This window comes from Pseudochaenichthys georgianus, chromosome 17, assembly GCF_902827115.2.
Source record: "Pseudochaenichthys georgianus chromosome 17, fPseGeo1.2, whole genome shotgun sequence".
NCBI lineage: Eukaryota > Metazoa > Chordata > Actinopteri > Perciformes > Channichthyidae > Pseudochaenichthys > Pseudochaenichthys georgianus.
Genome location: NC_047519.1, coordinates 2,652,695 through 2,668,562, shown reverse-complemented (window position 1 = coordinate 2,668,562; position 15,868 = coordinate 2,652,695). Strand labels below are relative to the sequence as shown.

Sequence of the window (15,868 nt, the reverse complement as noted above, 5' to 3'; positions counted from 1 at the left end):
GGCAATGTCCTTGATCTCATATTCTCAAGGAACTGCTCTACTTCTAACCTCTCTGTAAACCCGCTCCACACATCCGATCACTTCTTCATTTCATTCTCTCTACCCCTTTCCAAACATAACAAACTAATCTCTTCTCATCCTGCACCTGTCCACCGTAACCTTCGTTCCCTCTCCCCCTCTACCTTTGCCTCATCGGTGCTCTCAGCCCTCCCTTTCTCTGACTCGTTCCAACTCCTGCCTCCAAACTCTGCTGCAGAAACTCTCCTCTCTACTCTCTCATCCTCTCTGGACTCTCTCTGTCCTCTCACATCTCGGCAGGCTCGTCAGTCCCCTCCTGCTCCCTGGCTAAATGACGCACTGCGTGCTAATAGAACCATCCTTAGGGCAGCAGAGCAGAAACGGTGGAAATCCAAACACTATGACGACCTCCTAACCTATCAGGCTCTGCTCTCCTCTTTCTCTGCTTCCATCTCTCAGGCAAAAAGCACGTTCTTTCAAGATAAGATCCAATCTTCCTATTCCAATCCCAAAAAACTATTTTCCATCTTCTCCACCCTCTTGGACCCCCCCAAAGCCCCTCCCCCCTCCTCACTTCTGTCAAGCGACTTTGTTAACCACTTTGAGAAAAAGGTTGATGACATTCGTTCTTCTTTTTCTGCCTCACCTTTACTCACCGCTGGGTCACCAGACCCGCCGCTCACTCACTACACCTACACACTAACCTCCTTCTCCCCTCTGAGAAGTTAGTTCATGAGAACTCTTTAGTTCTCATGAACTAAGTACAGATCGCGTTCACACCGGAATAAGTCCCTGGGGGAGGATTAGGCAAATAAAGCCGCTGACGTCACTACTTCTTCTTCTTCTGCTTTGGGTTTACTGACAGGCCGCAAACAACTTCACGGCGCATACTGCCACCCGACGTCCCCGGCCGGAAGTCCCCGGAGTTGAGTAAATCGCCAGAACGCCGACACCTCCTCATCTCCCATGTTTTCTTTTGTGTTGCCATAAGTTAGTCTCTCTGCGTTTGTGCGTTGGGCTAATGGTAATGCTAATAATGCTAATAGGAGGATAATAAAATGACAGCTTCACAAAACTTTTATGGGGCGTGGTTTGCAATCCGCCCAGCCAATCAGACATAGGAACCTTTTTCTCGTATTATGGGGTGTCATCAAATGCCGTTGCCATGGCGACAGATCACTCGCCATCGAACACAATGTTTATGATACCGCTGTAACTCCTATGTACGTTGTCCGATCGGCCTGACACTTCCCACGTTTACCAACGGGTCCGGTCCGGAAAACACCTGCGTGACACGTCAATGTGCGGACTAGTGATGTGTCGGTCGCGAACGAGCCGGCTCAAAGAGCTGGCTCTTTTAAGTGAACGACGGGAGCCGGCTCTCGCCCGCGAACGAGCCCCCTTTTTTTTTGCGGAGGGATCTAGATCGGCATGAAGGCACATTATGCAATGTGCACATTATCCCGCTTATTACATGGCCACATTCTCAACAAAGTAACGACATGACTCCCAATATTAATTGAAATGCTTTTATGGATTTAGAAAATGATTTTATTGATTTAAAAAATTGTTTTATGTATTGATTTAAATTGACATGCATCCGCTAAGAAAAGTAGTCCGTTGTTACTGTTTGAACTAACGTAGCAACGGCAGGAACTGCTTCGATAGTGTTTTTGAGGAGCTTTTTGATTACAGATTTGAAAACATCGTTGCTTGCTTTAAAAGTAGCACAATTCATTATGTCAAACCTTGGAAAGTATCTAGATATCCCTGCCCTAATGCCAAAGTAACTGGCAACTGAATATGTGTCACCGTTTGATGTCTATGTCTGGACCGCTGCGTAAAAAGGAGGGTTTCTGCCCCATAATTCTCTTCTTACTTCTATAAGAATAAAACACGGAGGACGGAGATCTCTTTTTGTCCCCCTCTTCTCCCCGCTGCAGCCTAGCAGCTGATCTCACTCAGAGCACGCTCCCCTCTCCTGCAGGGGGGCGTGGTCAGCTGCAGCTCACAAAATCTGCCCCCTGCAAAAACAGCGCTGGAAAGAGCAAATAGAGCGAAATGAGGCATGGCTAAAATGCAGGATCTTTTTGGTATTTTGAAAAAAAACCTATATTTATATACTTTATATAGGTTGATACAGTAGCCCCTTTTTAAAAAAATAGTTTTTATAGGTGTTGCTATCTGTTTTGTGTGGCGTGGTTCTACAAGCAAGTCAATGCATTCATTGGGTGGTATCAGAGTTACACGGGTCTGTAAATGCAATGAAAACAATTGGCCACAGCAAATAATTTATATTAAACATGTAATTTTTACTTTTGAATACTTCAGTACAAAGGATGTATTGAATAATTTAAGTGATATATGTGTACACATATAAATCATTAGTCAAAACAGGGCTACATTTGATTTAATTTAAAGGTATAATATGTGGTAAACTGAAGAGACGTTTGGGAGCCGAAAGAGCCGGCTCTTCTTGGTGAGCCGAGCCAAATGATCCGGCTCACCAAGAACAGCCGGAATTCCCATCACTAGTGCGGACAACAGCCTGCGGAGCGTCGAAGACCCGCTCAACGCTGCTTTAATTATTATTGGAATTAAATTATTAATCAGGGCTGATGGGACACTCACCACTTGAGGCGGCACTGGGTCCAGGACCGGGTCTCCACCTGCTGGCTGGTCTCCACCCAGGGCAGGTTGTTACACAGCTGGTCTCTGGTTAAACTAGGACCTTCAGAAGCAGCAGAATCTTCAGAACCAGCAGGACCCCCAGCCAGAGCCTCCAGGTGAGCCTTCAGTGCCCGCTTCAACCTGAACTCCTCCTCTACGCTCCACACACCCCGTCCTGCAGCTGGACACACCACACACACACACACACACACACACACACACACACACACACACACACACACACACACACACACACACACACACACACACACACACACACACACACACACACACACACACACACACACACACACACACACACACACACACACACACACACACACACACACACACACACACACACACACACACACACACACACACACACACACACACACACACACACACACACACACACACACAGTTAGTAAACAGTGTGTGTGTTCCAACAGAAACTCCATAACCGGGCCAGGACTGACCGATGTGAGCAAAGCGTTTCTGTAAGGAGTACGTGCTGCGGTCCATCTTCTCGGCAATCATTGACCAGTCGTTCCCGTGCAGAGTCTGAAGCTTCATCAAAGAGCGCACCTCCTCCTTCGAGAACCTGAGGACACACACACACACCTCTTTTTTAAAATGTAACTCAATGGGAGGAACCTTCAAATCCTCTTTTACCTACACTGTGCGCCAAATACTACTCCTTCCACATACTTTCAGCTAGAGACTTCATTCCAACTTTAAAATTCCAGCTATTAAAATCTTTTTCAGATTGTTGATATCTTTTACACTTTGAGATATTTAACTTAGTTTGGAGAGGCCTTCTTCAAATGTTAACATTAGTGTGTATTGCGCAGCTTGTTAAGCCTAGAGTGCGATGTCACAGCTAGAATGCAGCAGAGCTTGAAATGCGCCTTAATTCCCAAACACTAAACTCCTTGGACATCATTTTATGCTTGAATTGTAGGAAAACCTCTCTTACGTTGAAAAGAGGACAAATGCAGAAAAAGCTGAATATTTTATTGGTTGAATGGTCTCTGTAGCTGCTTTTAGCTACAAAAACCAAGTCAGTGTGTTGCTGAACTTAGCGGAGAAATGCAAAAAAGTTACAGCTCAAATGCATTGCAATGACTTTGTTGAAAACTTGAAAGTGAAATGTTAAACTGAAGAAGCTTAATATTTAAAAGAAAAGGTTTAAAAAAGGTATAAAAAATAAAATGTATAGCCTCAATGTCCTGAAATAGCTGAATCATTTAATAGTTCAATGGTTTCTGTAGCTGAAAGTAGGCTGAAGGAATTAGATATGAAATGTAAGTAGTAGTGAATGAATGTGTATTAAGAAGAGAAAAGAAAGTGAAAAGCAGCAGAATATTTTAACTGCATACGTTTGAACTAAAACCATACGTCACCAATAATGTATAAAATATGTGGAACATGTTAAAGTCAGTATGAAGCATACTTTCCAACCCTCCCAATTTTCGCGGGAGACTCCCGATTTCATAGCCCTCTCCCGGTTTCCTCTCGGGGTCATATTCCTCCCGATTTCTGACAAAATCAGATTTACTCACGACTGTTTCCACTCGGACTTTAATACAGCTACACCATTGTTTGGTTTCCATGGTAGCGCGTCTCTTTAGTAGCACGCACAACTGAAAGTCTGAGAGGGTGAGGAAGATAGTCACAGAAAACAGAACAAGAATTGACAACTCCACCCTCTGCTCACTCCTTTCCTGTAAAATACAGGTCCAGCCCACACGTATGCTCCATGCACATACGTGCGCATACGTATGCGTATGCACGTATGCTCCATCAAGGATGGTGCTACAGGCCGCAAGGCATTACAACTACAATAAGCATGTTAATGTTAATCTAACAGCTCCGGCGATCCACTAGCACAGGGGTCGGCAACCCGCGGCCCATGGGCCGCATGCGGCCCTTTAAGCCCTCTGCTCTGGCTCCCTTGAGCTTAGACAAAAATAAGAAGGAAATAAAATAAAAGTATCTGTAGGACTATTTATATTTTGTTGCATGGTTGAAAATGTTTCGTATGTTGTATTTTGAGGTGATACTGTGACCCATAAATAAAAAACAAAACGGTTTTAATTAGGTAAACTAAAATATGCGTCACATCCTGCTCCGGTCCCGTGCGAGCGCCTTTTCTTGGAGGCGAATAACCTGACCCCCGGCTCGATGAGCGAACTATGGATAAATCAAAGAAAAGTACCGGAGGAACACAGGATTTAATTCTGCGTGGACAGAGTTGTCTGCTTTCACAGCAAACGATGCTGGTTTACCGGTATGTTTGATATGTAGAGAGAAGTTGTCAACGGTGGTGCAGCCTTTACGAGGGAGAGGAAGACAGCTGACGATCGTCAGTCATAATTCAATGGGGTATGTCATTTATTTCAGGAAACACTTTTTGTTATATTCCATGGAATGCTCTTAACGTCCCGATAGCAATGAATATATTAAATGCTTTGACAATAAATACATACAAAAATGTATCTCTGGAAGCCGTAGCACTGTAAAAAGCACGACCAATCATCTGAGCCGGCCCGGCTAAAATAACTGGATGGCCTACCTGCATGTCAGCCTTCCATCTGGGCACAAACTTATATCGTGCCCTCATTGGTCATGTGTGCGTTAGTGTGTGTTGGAGGAGGGACTCTGTGAGAAAGTCTGAAGGAAGAGGCATATTTTTTCCGGTTGTGTACTTTCAAATTCTAGCGCACTCGAGCTGGTTTCTCCATTCTTACCTTTAACTCTTTTAGGGTGAAGATATATGTTTTATTTATTTCATAGTGGGCCCATTTAATAATATTTTTTTCCCCTTCAAATGTGCAGAGGACTCCCCAAGTGTTGTGTTTAATTTATTTTAAAGTAGGCCTGTGTATTATTTTTAATTCTCCTTATAAAAGTTCTTTGTTTCTTATTAGAGGTTAACAGTTTTATATCATGTAATAAATAGCCTAATAAATGCAAAAAAACTGTAGTTTTTGTCTGATATAACAATAAAAAACTATGAAATATGTTTTGCGGCTCCAGACAAAACATTTTTTGGGAAAAAGGAGCGAAATGGCTCTTTTGGTCAAAAAGGTTGCAGACCCCTGCACTAGCACCAAGGTTGGCAAGTATGGTATGAAGTCTCCATCAGACAGAAAATATTAGGCTGAGACAGTCTGTGTGTTGGTGTTTGAGGTGACAACGTTATCAAACACCTGTGTGTGTAAGTCCAGAGATCAAAGGTTACCATGGTGAGGACGTTATCAAACACCTGTGTACTTGAGCCCAGAGATCAAAGGTTTCCATGGAGATGTGCTGTGAAAGGAGAGACGTTTCATTGTTCTGAATGAGAGATAAACCTTTTACATTTCTAACTATAGTTTAAAAACGGTAGCTGCTTTCAGTGAAATGTCAACACGTGAAGCATGTCAGGACCGTTAGGAGCGTTGGAGTCTGCTTTTTGTGCACTTTTGGGTCAATAATGTGGCATTTTTGGCAGATTTACTAAAGGTGTGCAGCTGGTGGTCTGAGGACAGATCAGGCTGAATTTACAATGGGCCTTAATGGAGACATGTTGAACGTTTTTGTCACTTCATGCCCTCAAGAGGCATTTTGTGTAAATGAAATCCTTGCTTCCCTCATTTGCGTCGTTTCCCTGCCTCTAGTCCCTCCCACCAGGGAAGCATGGAGGGACGCAAGGAAACCACGAGAAGCAGGGAAATGAGTTTTAAGAGCAATGGGACGTCCTTTGATCCGGAGCGTCACGTGAAGCGACGTCCGTTTGTGATGACGCCGCACAGCTGATCGTCTGACAGCAGCCAGCTCTGTCCCCGTTGTTTTCACAATCACTCCCGCCTCTGTTAGTGCACATTTACTGACACAAATCATCTGTTGTAGACCCAAATACATTAAATAAAATAAGAACTCATTCTCAAAAAAGATAAACGCCATTCTTAAAATGTATAAACGAACAATAGTTTGATTAATATTGATTAGAGTGCACAATCGAAATACAAATAATTGAGAGAAGAAAAAGAGATATGTTATCTATCAAAACCCAGTTAGATTAACATTCATTGAAACAAAACAAGGTATAAACTGAGGAGTGAGTCCCGTGAGTTTCATGTGTTTTAATAATGCAACATATATGATTTTGGGGCGGGGGCGAGTATCTGAGGATTTCATCGGAGGATGGATCGGTGGTTCCTCGATTATCGCATTATCGCTCCTCGGGCAGAAATAAGAGCCATGGGACGGTACTCAAGATGGCGCAGACAAATCAACTTCCGGTGAGACCGAGGACCGAGTAGCGAGGAAATAAAAATAGTCGACCTGAGACAGGGCCACTGTAGGAGAGGTTTTCCTAAGTTTTTCATGAAAAATGATGTTCAAGGAGTATAGGGTTTGGGAGTTATGGCAGGTTTAAAAAAAAAAAATATGGGGCGAATTTCAAGCTCTCCTCCACTCTGTTTTGAGATCAAGGCACTCTAGACTTAACGAGCAGCGCAATACACACTAATGGTGGTCACGTCTCTGCTTTCTTACAGTGCAGACGCTTTTCTGCTTGCTCTTGCCTCTGCTTACTTTTTTATGCTGATTTTCCTATTTAGTGCGAATGCTGTTTGCAGCATTCCACTATAGTACTTCAAATATGTATTCTTCCCCTTATTATTTCAGCCAATATGTTGGCTCTCCATAACTTCAGCTTACTTTCAGCTACAGAAACCATTCAAATATTAAACTATTCAGCCTTTTCAGCAATTGATAAGAAACCTTCAACTTTTTCAAAAATATTTCATACTTTTTGAAATATTCAGCTTTTTAAACTATTTGTTTAACATTGAAGTCAATGGGAGATGGCTTCAAATCCTGTTTTCCTACACTTTGCGCCAAATGCATCTCCTTCCACATAATTTCAGCCAGACCCTTCATTCCAACTTTCAAATGACCACAAGACCTTCAGCTTGACTTTTACTTTTGATATCTTTTAAACATTCTGAGATATTGAATTTAGTTTGGAGCTTGGTAGAGAGGCATTTTTCAGATTTTTACATTAGAGTGGATGGGAGCAGCTCGTTAACTCTAGAGTGCTTTGATCTCAAAACAGAGTGCAGGACAGCTCAAAATTCTCCCCCAAAAATGTTTTAAACTTGCCATACTTCCCAAACCCTACACTCCTCAGACATATTTTTTCATGAAAAACGTAGGAAAACCTCTCCTAGGTTGGAAAATTAAAAAAAATTAAGACAAAATATTAGACAAAATGCCTCTTCAGGGTATGAAGTGACAAAAAGTCCAGCTAGCTCCCAATTGATTCCCTTGTTAAATTGTTCCGGATCTTTCTTCAGAGCAGAGAGAAGTACACTTTAGACCAGGGGTCACCAACCTTTTTTAGGGTGAGGGCTACTTTCAAAAAATAAAACAAGTCGAGGGCTACTTTTACTCCTTTTTTTTTGTTTTTTGCAGTGTATATATTTAGCACATTTTAACATTATTATATGCTGACCTTTAACCTTTGTGTGCTGTTTGGGTCTGTGGGACCCGTTTGCAGTGTTTACTAAAACAAAATGTTTGCAATTTAATTAATTTAACCTGCTTTATTTGGGGGTGGATCTCACCTCCTCTAGGGGGGTCCTCACCGCCTCATGAGCATGCATGGAAGATTTTTTTTTTTAAATGTTGAAGTGAAATGCATCAATCTGGTGCACTTTGAGCACACCATGAATTAATGGATACAGCTCTCAACACTCAGATGAAAGGGAGCTGTATTTTAAATAATCCAAACATCTTTAGAATATGATCACAACCAATAACAAATCATTTAAACTTGTTTATTCTTATCTTATGTTACCTATTAGCATTCTTTCTTTTTCTTTATGCTTATTTTACTAACCACTCCCCTTTTAAACAGTTTTTTTTACTGTCGTATAGTACACATTGGAATTATTTCTTACTTTATCTATATTAAATAGATGAAGGTGTGCTCTCCCTAGCTCTCTTTCTCTCCGTCTCTCTCTCCGTCTCGCTGTCTCTCTCTGTCTCTCTCTCTCCCTCCCTCCCTCCCTAGCTCGCTCACTCTCTCTGTCTCGCTCACAAAGGCTGTGTGCTCCTCCGTGGCGATGACGGATTGCGTTAAAAAATATAATAACATATTTGTAAAGTGGGGACACAAAGGTGATTTCGAAAAGTGCGGGGGACATGTCCCCAGTGGAAATTACGCCATGCGTGTGTGTGCGTCAAGTGCAATAAATATATAAGTTACAACACACAGAGTAAAACTCTGCCCCTCATGTGTTGTACAGACTGGCATGATAGGCTGTGTTCAATGGGGCTGATGTGTAGTGTAGATTCTGCCAGAAGGAAAATCAGCGGGGAGGTGACAAATTGGTTTTCTTCCCGACTGCAACGCTGGTCCCGCAAATCAAACAAGAACGTGATTGGTCGATATTCATTGTGGGGGTGGGGTGTTATAGAGTTGTAGTAAGTAGATAGAGTTTGCTATGATTTAGGTTTCGTTTATTTCCTTTTTTGTTTTGTGTATTTTATACATTTTGGATTTGCTTGGCGAGCTATTTTTAGAACATGCCCGGCGGGCGACTCACGTTGCCCCTGCGGGCGACTAAGTGTCCGCGGGCACCGTGTTGGCTACCCCTGCTTTAGACAAACTGCTCCCATCTCCACATTGTACACACAAAACCCCAAAAAATACATATATCAGTTCATTGGGGTTCCCTGATGCTCACGGTCTGCTCATTTTTTGATAAGAGACATAGTTTTTTAACAGGTGACAAAATTGTCAGATATAATCCTCAATGCATTCTTATGGGACTCAGTGCTGCAGTTGGTGTCATATGGGTTGCTGCGCAGATTGGGAGCCAACACAAACGTGGAGTGAACATCATCAAGAGCGCTGAGCTCGATCATCTATACTAGATCGAGCTATCTATCTGCGAGCGTATGCGCTACCCCGATACTCTCTCTCTGATGCTCTCTATTCTCGATCTATCTATATACTCCTAAATCTATAGCTCTCTCTACTTCTCTCTCTCTCTCCATCTCTCCTCTCCTCTCCTCTCTCTCTCTCTCTCTCTCTCTCTCTCTCTCTCTCTCTCTCTCTGACAGACAGACAGACAGACAGACAGACAGACAGACAGACACCCACACTCTCTCTCTCTCTCACACACACACACACACACACACACACACACACACACACACACACACACACACACACACACCGATGATGAATGATCAAGAGAAGAGAGAGAGTAATGTAACTCCTATGAAAATGTTGAAAAAGTGCTCAAACTTCACATGTGTGCTAACAGTGCAGCCATGAAGACATTTACGGGACAGTTTGGAGATTTATTCAAATGTTGTTGCCATGGCAACACAATGCTCATCATGAAACACGGTTTTCTCATAGCTTCAGTGAAAATACTCGAAATGGCCCAAAACTTCACAGGTTTGGTAACGATGCAGCCATCAACACATCTAAGCGTATTATGGGGTGTCATCAAATGCCATTGCCATGGCGACAGATAATTCACCATCAAGTTAGTTCAAAAGTTTACAGTCAAAATATTCTGCTGCTTTCCCAAGCCTTTTTACTTTCTTTTCTCATCTTAATACAAATTCATTCACTACTACTTACATCTGATATTTAACTCCTTCAGCCTATTTTCAGCTGCAGAACCCATTCAACTATTACATTATTCAGCTATTTCAGGACATCAAGGCTATACATGTTGTTGTTTATACCCTTTTTAAACCTTTTCCTTTAAATATTAAGCTTTTTCTGCATTTCTTTAGCTAAAAGCAGCTACCATTCAGCTAATAACATATTCAGATTTTTCTGCATTTTCAGCTAAATTCAGCCATAAATGTTCACAGTTTACAGCATTCGCACGCATTTTCTGCAGGAAATGCATTTTCTGCAGGAAATGCATTTTCTAGTTCTCTTTTCTGAAAACTTCGAGCAGCAGCTCCTGGACATTAAACGACTGGGCCTGAAACTCTGATTGTGGATGACTCTGCTGTAAGAGATGTAAAAAGTCTGTGTAGTAAGAACCAGTGGCGAACCGTCAGGGCCTTCAAGGTATTCAGAGAATACCCTGGAACACTCAGATAAAACAAACAAAACATCGATTTAATTATATATATATATATTATTTTAACGTGCGATTAACGCATGTGTATTTGTCCTCGGCCCGCCCCGTAGTTTCAGAGCCCAAAGGCTTGACGTTGTTGTTGTTGTTGTTAGTTGGATGGTGGGAGATTCTAGCGAGAGATATGGATACAAGAAAATGTGTTTTAAACAGCAAGCCAAGCACACAGCTGATGCTGACAGCCCGCTCCTGCCGCTCGCTTGCGGCAGACCACGCTTGAAAGTTTGCCGGGGAGACGCCTGGACACGGCGTCTAAGAGCAGCAAGCTTACATCAGCGATAGCTAAATGGGTGGCGGTGGCTACAGCTTGCAGGACAATTAACACTGTGGAGGACGAGGGGCTGTGTGAGATAATTCGGATCGTATCCAACGTGTCGACTGCACATCACAGCGCATTATTTTGACCCCTGTGGGAACTTCAGTCTCATGCTTTGACTGAAGATGAAGACAGAGGAGCAGCATTTTGCCGACAACTGTAAACAGGCTTGTCTGTTTGAGCAACTGGCTCAGTGCAGAGAAGTACACAGGGTTGGGAGAGAGTGTGTGTGAGAGAGAGGGAGTGTAAGAGAGAGAGAGAGAGAGAGAGAGGTTCCAGGTTGTTGTGTTGAGAATATTCAGGAGAATATTTGTCATTGTTCCAATGATAATAAACAAACATTTGCATAAAGCATATTTGTCCACTCATATGTTGATAAGAGTATTAAAAACTTGAAAAGTTACATTTAGAACAGATACAAAATGTGTGATTAATTCGCGATTAACTTTGGACACCATGCGATTAATCGCGATTAAATATTTTAATCGACTGACAGCCCTAAGAAATATACATCTACCCTAGTTATTTTGGACTTTCTTTTAATAAATGAACTGTCCTTTGTGAACCATTTGAAAACCAAAAGTGGACTTTTTGATTTATTTTGTATTTGTGGTTTGAGGGTTTCGCTTTTATGGTGCGAGATTTAAATATAAATACTAAATATGTTCCGTCAGTGTTGGGGGGTGTACTGTAAATCATATGCACCTTTGTGCAGTTTTGACTGTGATTTAAAAAAAACACCCCCTAAATAAAATGATCAAACATCAAAACTAAAAGTCAAACTATCACAAGGCGAACACAACAACTGACGGTGTTCTGGTTTCTTATCACTAACCTCCCATTGTAGTTCCGGTCATCAAACATCTTCCTGGCTCTGGTGTAGACCTGATGAAAAGAGCGAGGAATCCCCTCAGCTGGACGGACAGAGAGTAGAGTTAGTTATATATATATATAACTATATATGTATATTTAACAAATATATTAAATATATACGTATATTTAGATATCCTGTATGTACAGGCCTAATATAAAAGGACGCAAAAGACAGTTCATGGGAAAGAAAGTCCAAAAATAACCAAAGTAGATGTATATTTCTCTGTTTGAAAATCCTCAACAAAGCCTTTTCCCCCCAGAAAGAATACAGTCTTTCTACTCACGGGATTCAGCGTGTCAGTGCAGTTGCTGGGCAATGATTAAACATGGTTGGTTTGCAAACACTTTAAACAGTAAGGTGCTTTTAAACAGTAGCAGTTAAAATATTTCTTGTAAATCTCAACTTCAACATAAATTAATGTAATCAAATCAAAGCTATTTGCCTCTGCCAGGGCTTTAACGTGTTATCTAGTTATTTATAGAAGTTGCCCTCAGAGTCCAGAGATAAGATTTTCAACTTTGAAGTGGTTACAAATAACTCTGGTTCTATCATCTCCACCCTCTGAAGAGATGTCAAATGTCCATGTAAGAGTTCGGTACCTTTGTCCATGTTTCTGTCCCCGCGTTAACCAAATATATATATATATATATATTATATATATACCGAAAAATCTGAAAGCAATCCGTCATTTTGACAGATTAGAACAAACTCAGAATAGCGCCAAAGTTTCCCCGCAGCAAGGCTCCGGTGCGATGCCGTGTTATGAACGCCCGCCAAAAAGGATATGATATAGTTTCCAAACCTAACTTTGCCGTACAAATCATTGAAATGTCTGTGAGTATTAGCTTTACGCTGAGCGCGCTCCCGCGAGGTGCAGTGGGCATGCCTAACACGGCAGAACACCGGCGCCAACAGTTCACGAGCGTGCCCCCCCCCCCCATGGTTTGTCTGTATGTTTTCAGAGCCAGGGAGCAACGGACTTTCAAAATATAAATATGCATTAAATAAACTGTTAATGAGCGATAAAATAATTGTTGTCGTTAATTAATGAATGCGTTAACTGAAGAATAACACGTTAACTTGCCCAGCCCCAGTGTTTCCCCTACCACTGTCAACAGAGCGCCAATTACAATTGTTTTTTCTTCAATATATATATAGCACCAAATTGCAAATAATCTATAACTACTGTCACTTTTCACATTGAACATGTGCTCTTTTATTAAATAAACTAAACGCTTTCATTTTAAGTTGTGAGTTTAGTGTTTTTGACCCGAAGAAACACTGATGCACTAATCAATAACAATAATCCACAGCTCCTCTCTCTGCGCCAGAGGACTAAAGATATATATCCCAATGCCCCCCCCCTGCGCAGGCAGCACCCCCCCAAAGCAGTAAACCTAGGGGAAACACTGCTGATGATGGTATATATATATATATATATATATATATATATATATATGTGTGTCTGTGAATGTGTGTAAATATAAAATACAACTTAGTGTCTGTGTGCGTACCGATCCTCTCTAGGAAGTGATGTCGTGCTCTCAGTTTTCTGATCTCCACTTCCTGGTCCTTGTATCTGCGTGGGAACAGCAGCAGATTGGCCGAGCTGACACTTGTCAGAGACAGGAAGTCTGCCATGTTCTTTCTTATTTGCTCGTTTTCCTGATGAGAGCAGCGGCCGGAGCGGAGACACACACCTGCACACAAACTGCACATATTAACACACACACACACACACACACACACACACACACACACACACACACACACACACACACACACACACACACACACACACACACACACACACACACACACACACACACACACACACACACACACACACACACACACACACACACACACACACACACACACACACACACACACACACACACACACACACACACACACACACACCTTGCTGATGGAAGGCTTTGAAGCGGGACAGGTCGTATTTCAGCATTTTTCTGATCACAGCGTCACATTTATTCTTGATGTCTGGAACAAACTTCTGCATCTCCTCCACCAGTTCCCAGTCCAGCCTGAAAACAGAAATGACAAGAAGAAGTTCAACAGGAAGTACAACATGAGGTACAACAGGAAGTATAACAGGAGGTACAACAGGAAGTACAACATGAGGTACAACAGGAAGTATAACAGGAGGTACAACAGGAAGTACAACATGAGGTACAACATGAGGTACAACAGGAAGTATAACAGGAGGTACAACAGGAAGTACAACAGGAAGTATAACAGGAGGTACAACAGGAAGTATAACAGGAAGTACAACATGAGGTACAACAGGAAGTATAACAGGAGGTACAACAGGAAGTATAACAGGAGGTACAACAGGAAGTACAACAGGAAGTATAACAGGAGGTACAACAGGAAGTACAACAGGAAGTATAACAGGAGGTACACTGTTAATAGCATAATAATTATGATAATAACTCACTGCTGTTTTTGTGCTGCTGTTGCTGTGCTGCTTGTCTTCTTCATCTGTTTCTTCTTCTTCTTCTCCTCCTTTACTACCAGAAGATCTTTCTTTGTCCTCTTCTTCTCCTCCTGGTGGTGTGCAGCAACAAGAGCACTGACCTCCTCCCTCCTCCTCTTCTTGGTGTGGCTGGTTTGCATGGTGCTAATAATAATATTAAAGTCATAATAAAATGCTTTTCATGGTACTCAAAGACCCAAAGCAAATCTACACACTTCATCTACACACACACACACACAACACCACAACGTACAAACACACACACAACACACCACTACATCACAGAGACAGGACACACACAGCACACACACACACACAACACACACACAGGACACACACACAACAAAATCACACACACCACACAACACACACCTGCACACACACACACAAAACCCACACACATTCACAGCACACCACATTGAACACAAAACAAACACACACACACAACACACACACACACACACACACACACACTTTAATTAACATAATATTAATAATAACTCACTGCTCTCGTTCCTCCCTCCTCTTCTTCTTCTTCTCCTCCTGGTGTTGTGCAGCAGCAGGATTGACCTCCTCTTCCTCCCCCCCCCCCCCCCTCTTCTTCTTCTTCTTCTCTCCTCCTGGTGTTGTGCAGCAGCAGGATTGACCTCCTCTTCCTCCTCCCCCCCCCTCTTCTTCTTCTTCTTCTCCTCCTCCTGGTGTTGTGCAGCAGCAGGATTGGACCCTCTTCCCGTTCCCGTTCCTCCCTCCCTCCTCCTCCTCCCCCCCCCCCATCTCTGCTTCTTCTCTTCTTCTTCTTCTTGCTTCTTCTCCTCCTGGTGTTTGTGCAGCAGTCAGGAATTGACCGGTCCTCGTTCCTCCTGCCGGGGGCCCCGCGCCGCTCTTCTTCCTTCTTTTCTCCTCCTGGTGTTGTGCAGCAGCAGGATTGACCTCCTCTTCCTCCTCCCCCCCCCCTCTTCTTCTTCTTCTTCTTCTTCTCCTCCTCCTGGTGTTGTGCAGCAGCAGGATTGACCTCCTCTTCCTCCTCCCCCCCCCCCTCTTCTTCTTCTTCTCCTCCTGGTGTTGTGCAGCAGCAGGATTGACCATACCCTCTTCCTTCCTCCTCCCCCCCTCCCTCTTCTTCGTTCTTCTCCTCCTGGTGTTGGTGCAGCAGGCAGGATTGGACCTCTCTCTTCCCTCTCTTCCCCGGCCCTCTCCCACTCTTTCTTCTTCTCCTCCTGGTGTTGTGCAGCAGCAGGATTGACCTCCTCTTCCTCCCTCCTCTTCCCTTCTCCTCTCCTCCTGGTGTTGTGGCAGGCAGCAGAGGATTGACCTACTCTTCC

The 15,868-nt window shown here is 42.9% G+C and overlaps 1 protein-coding gene across 1 annotated transcript in view; it reads right to left on the bottom strand.

Moving 5' to 3' along the window:
* LOC117462360 (transcription termination factor 1-like) overlaps positions 1–15,260 on the bottom strand; it is a 32,031-nt gene extending 16,771 nt beyond the window's left edge. Inside the window, exons 1-7 of the mRNA XM_034104559.1 lie at positions 15,052–15,260; positions 14,508–14,690; positions 13,970–14,094; positions 13,561–13,746; positions 12,008–12,086; positions 3,168–3,292; positions 2,650–2,869 (exon numbers count right to left, since the gene is read on the bottom strand). Of these exons, the coding sequence (XP_033960450.1) occupies positions 2,650–2,869; positions 3,168–3,292; positions 12,008–12,086; positions 13,561–13,746; positions 13,970–14,094; positions 14,508–14,686 (914 nt within the window). The 5' untranslated portion in view covers positions 14,687–14,690; positions 15,052–15,260. The remainder of the gene's footprint in view (positions 1–2,649; positions 2,870–3,167; positions 3,293–12,007; positions 12,087–13,560; positions 13,747–13,969; positions 14,095–14,507; positions 14,691–15,051) is intronic.
* Positions 15,261–15,868: the final 608 nt, after the last annotated feature.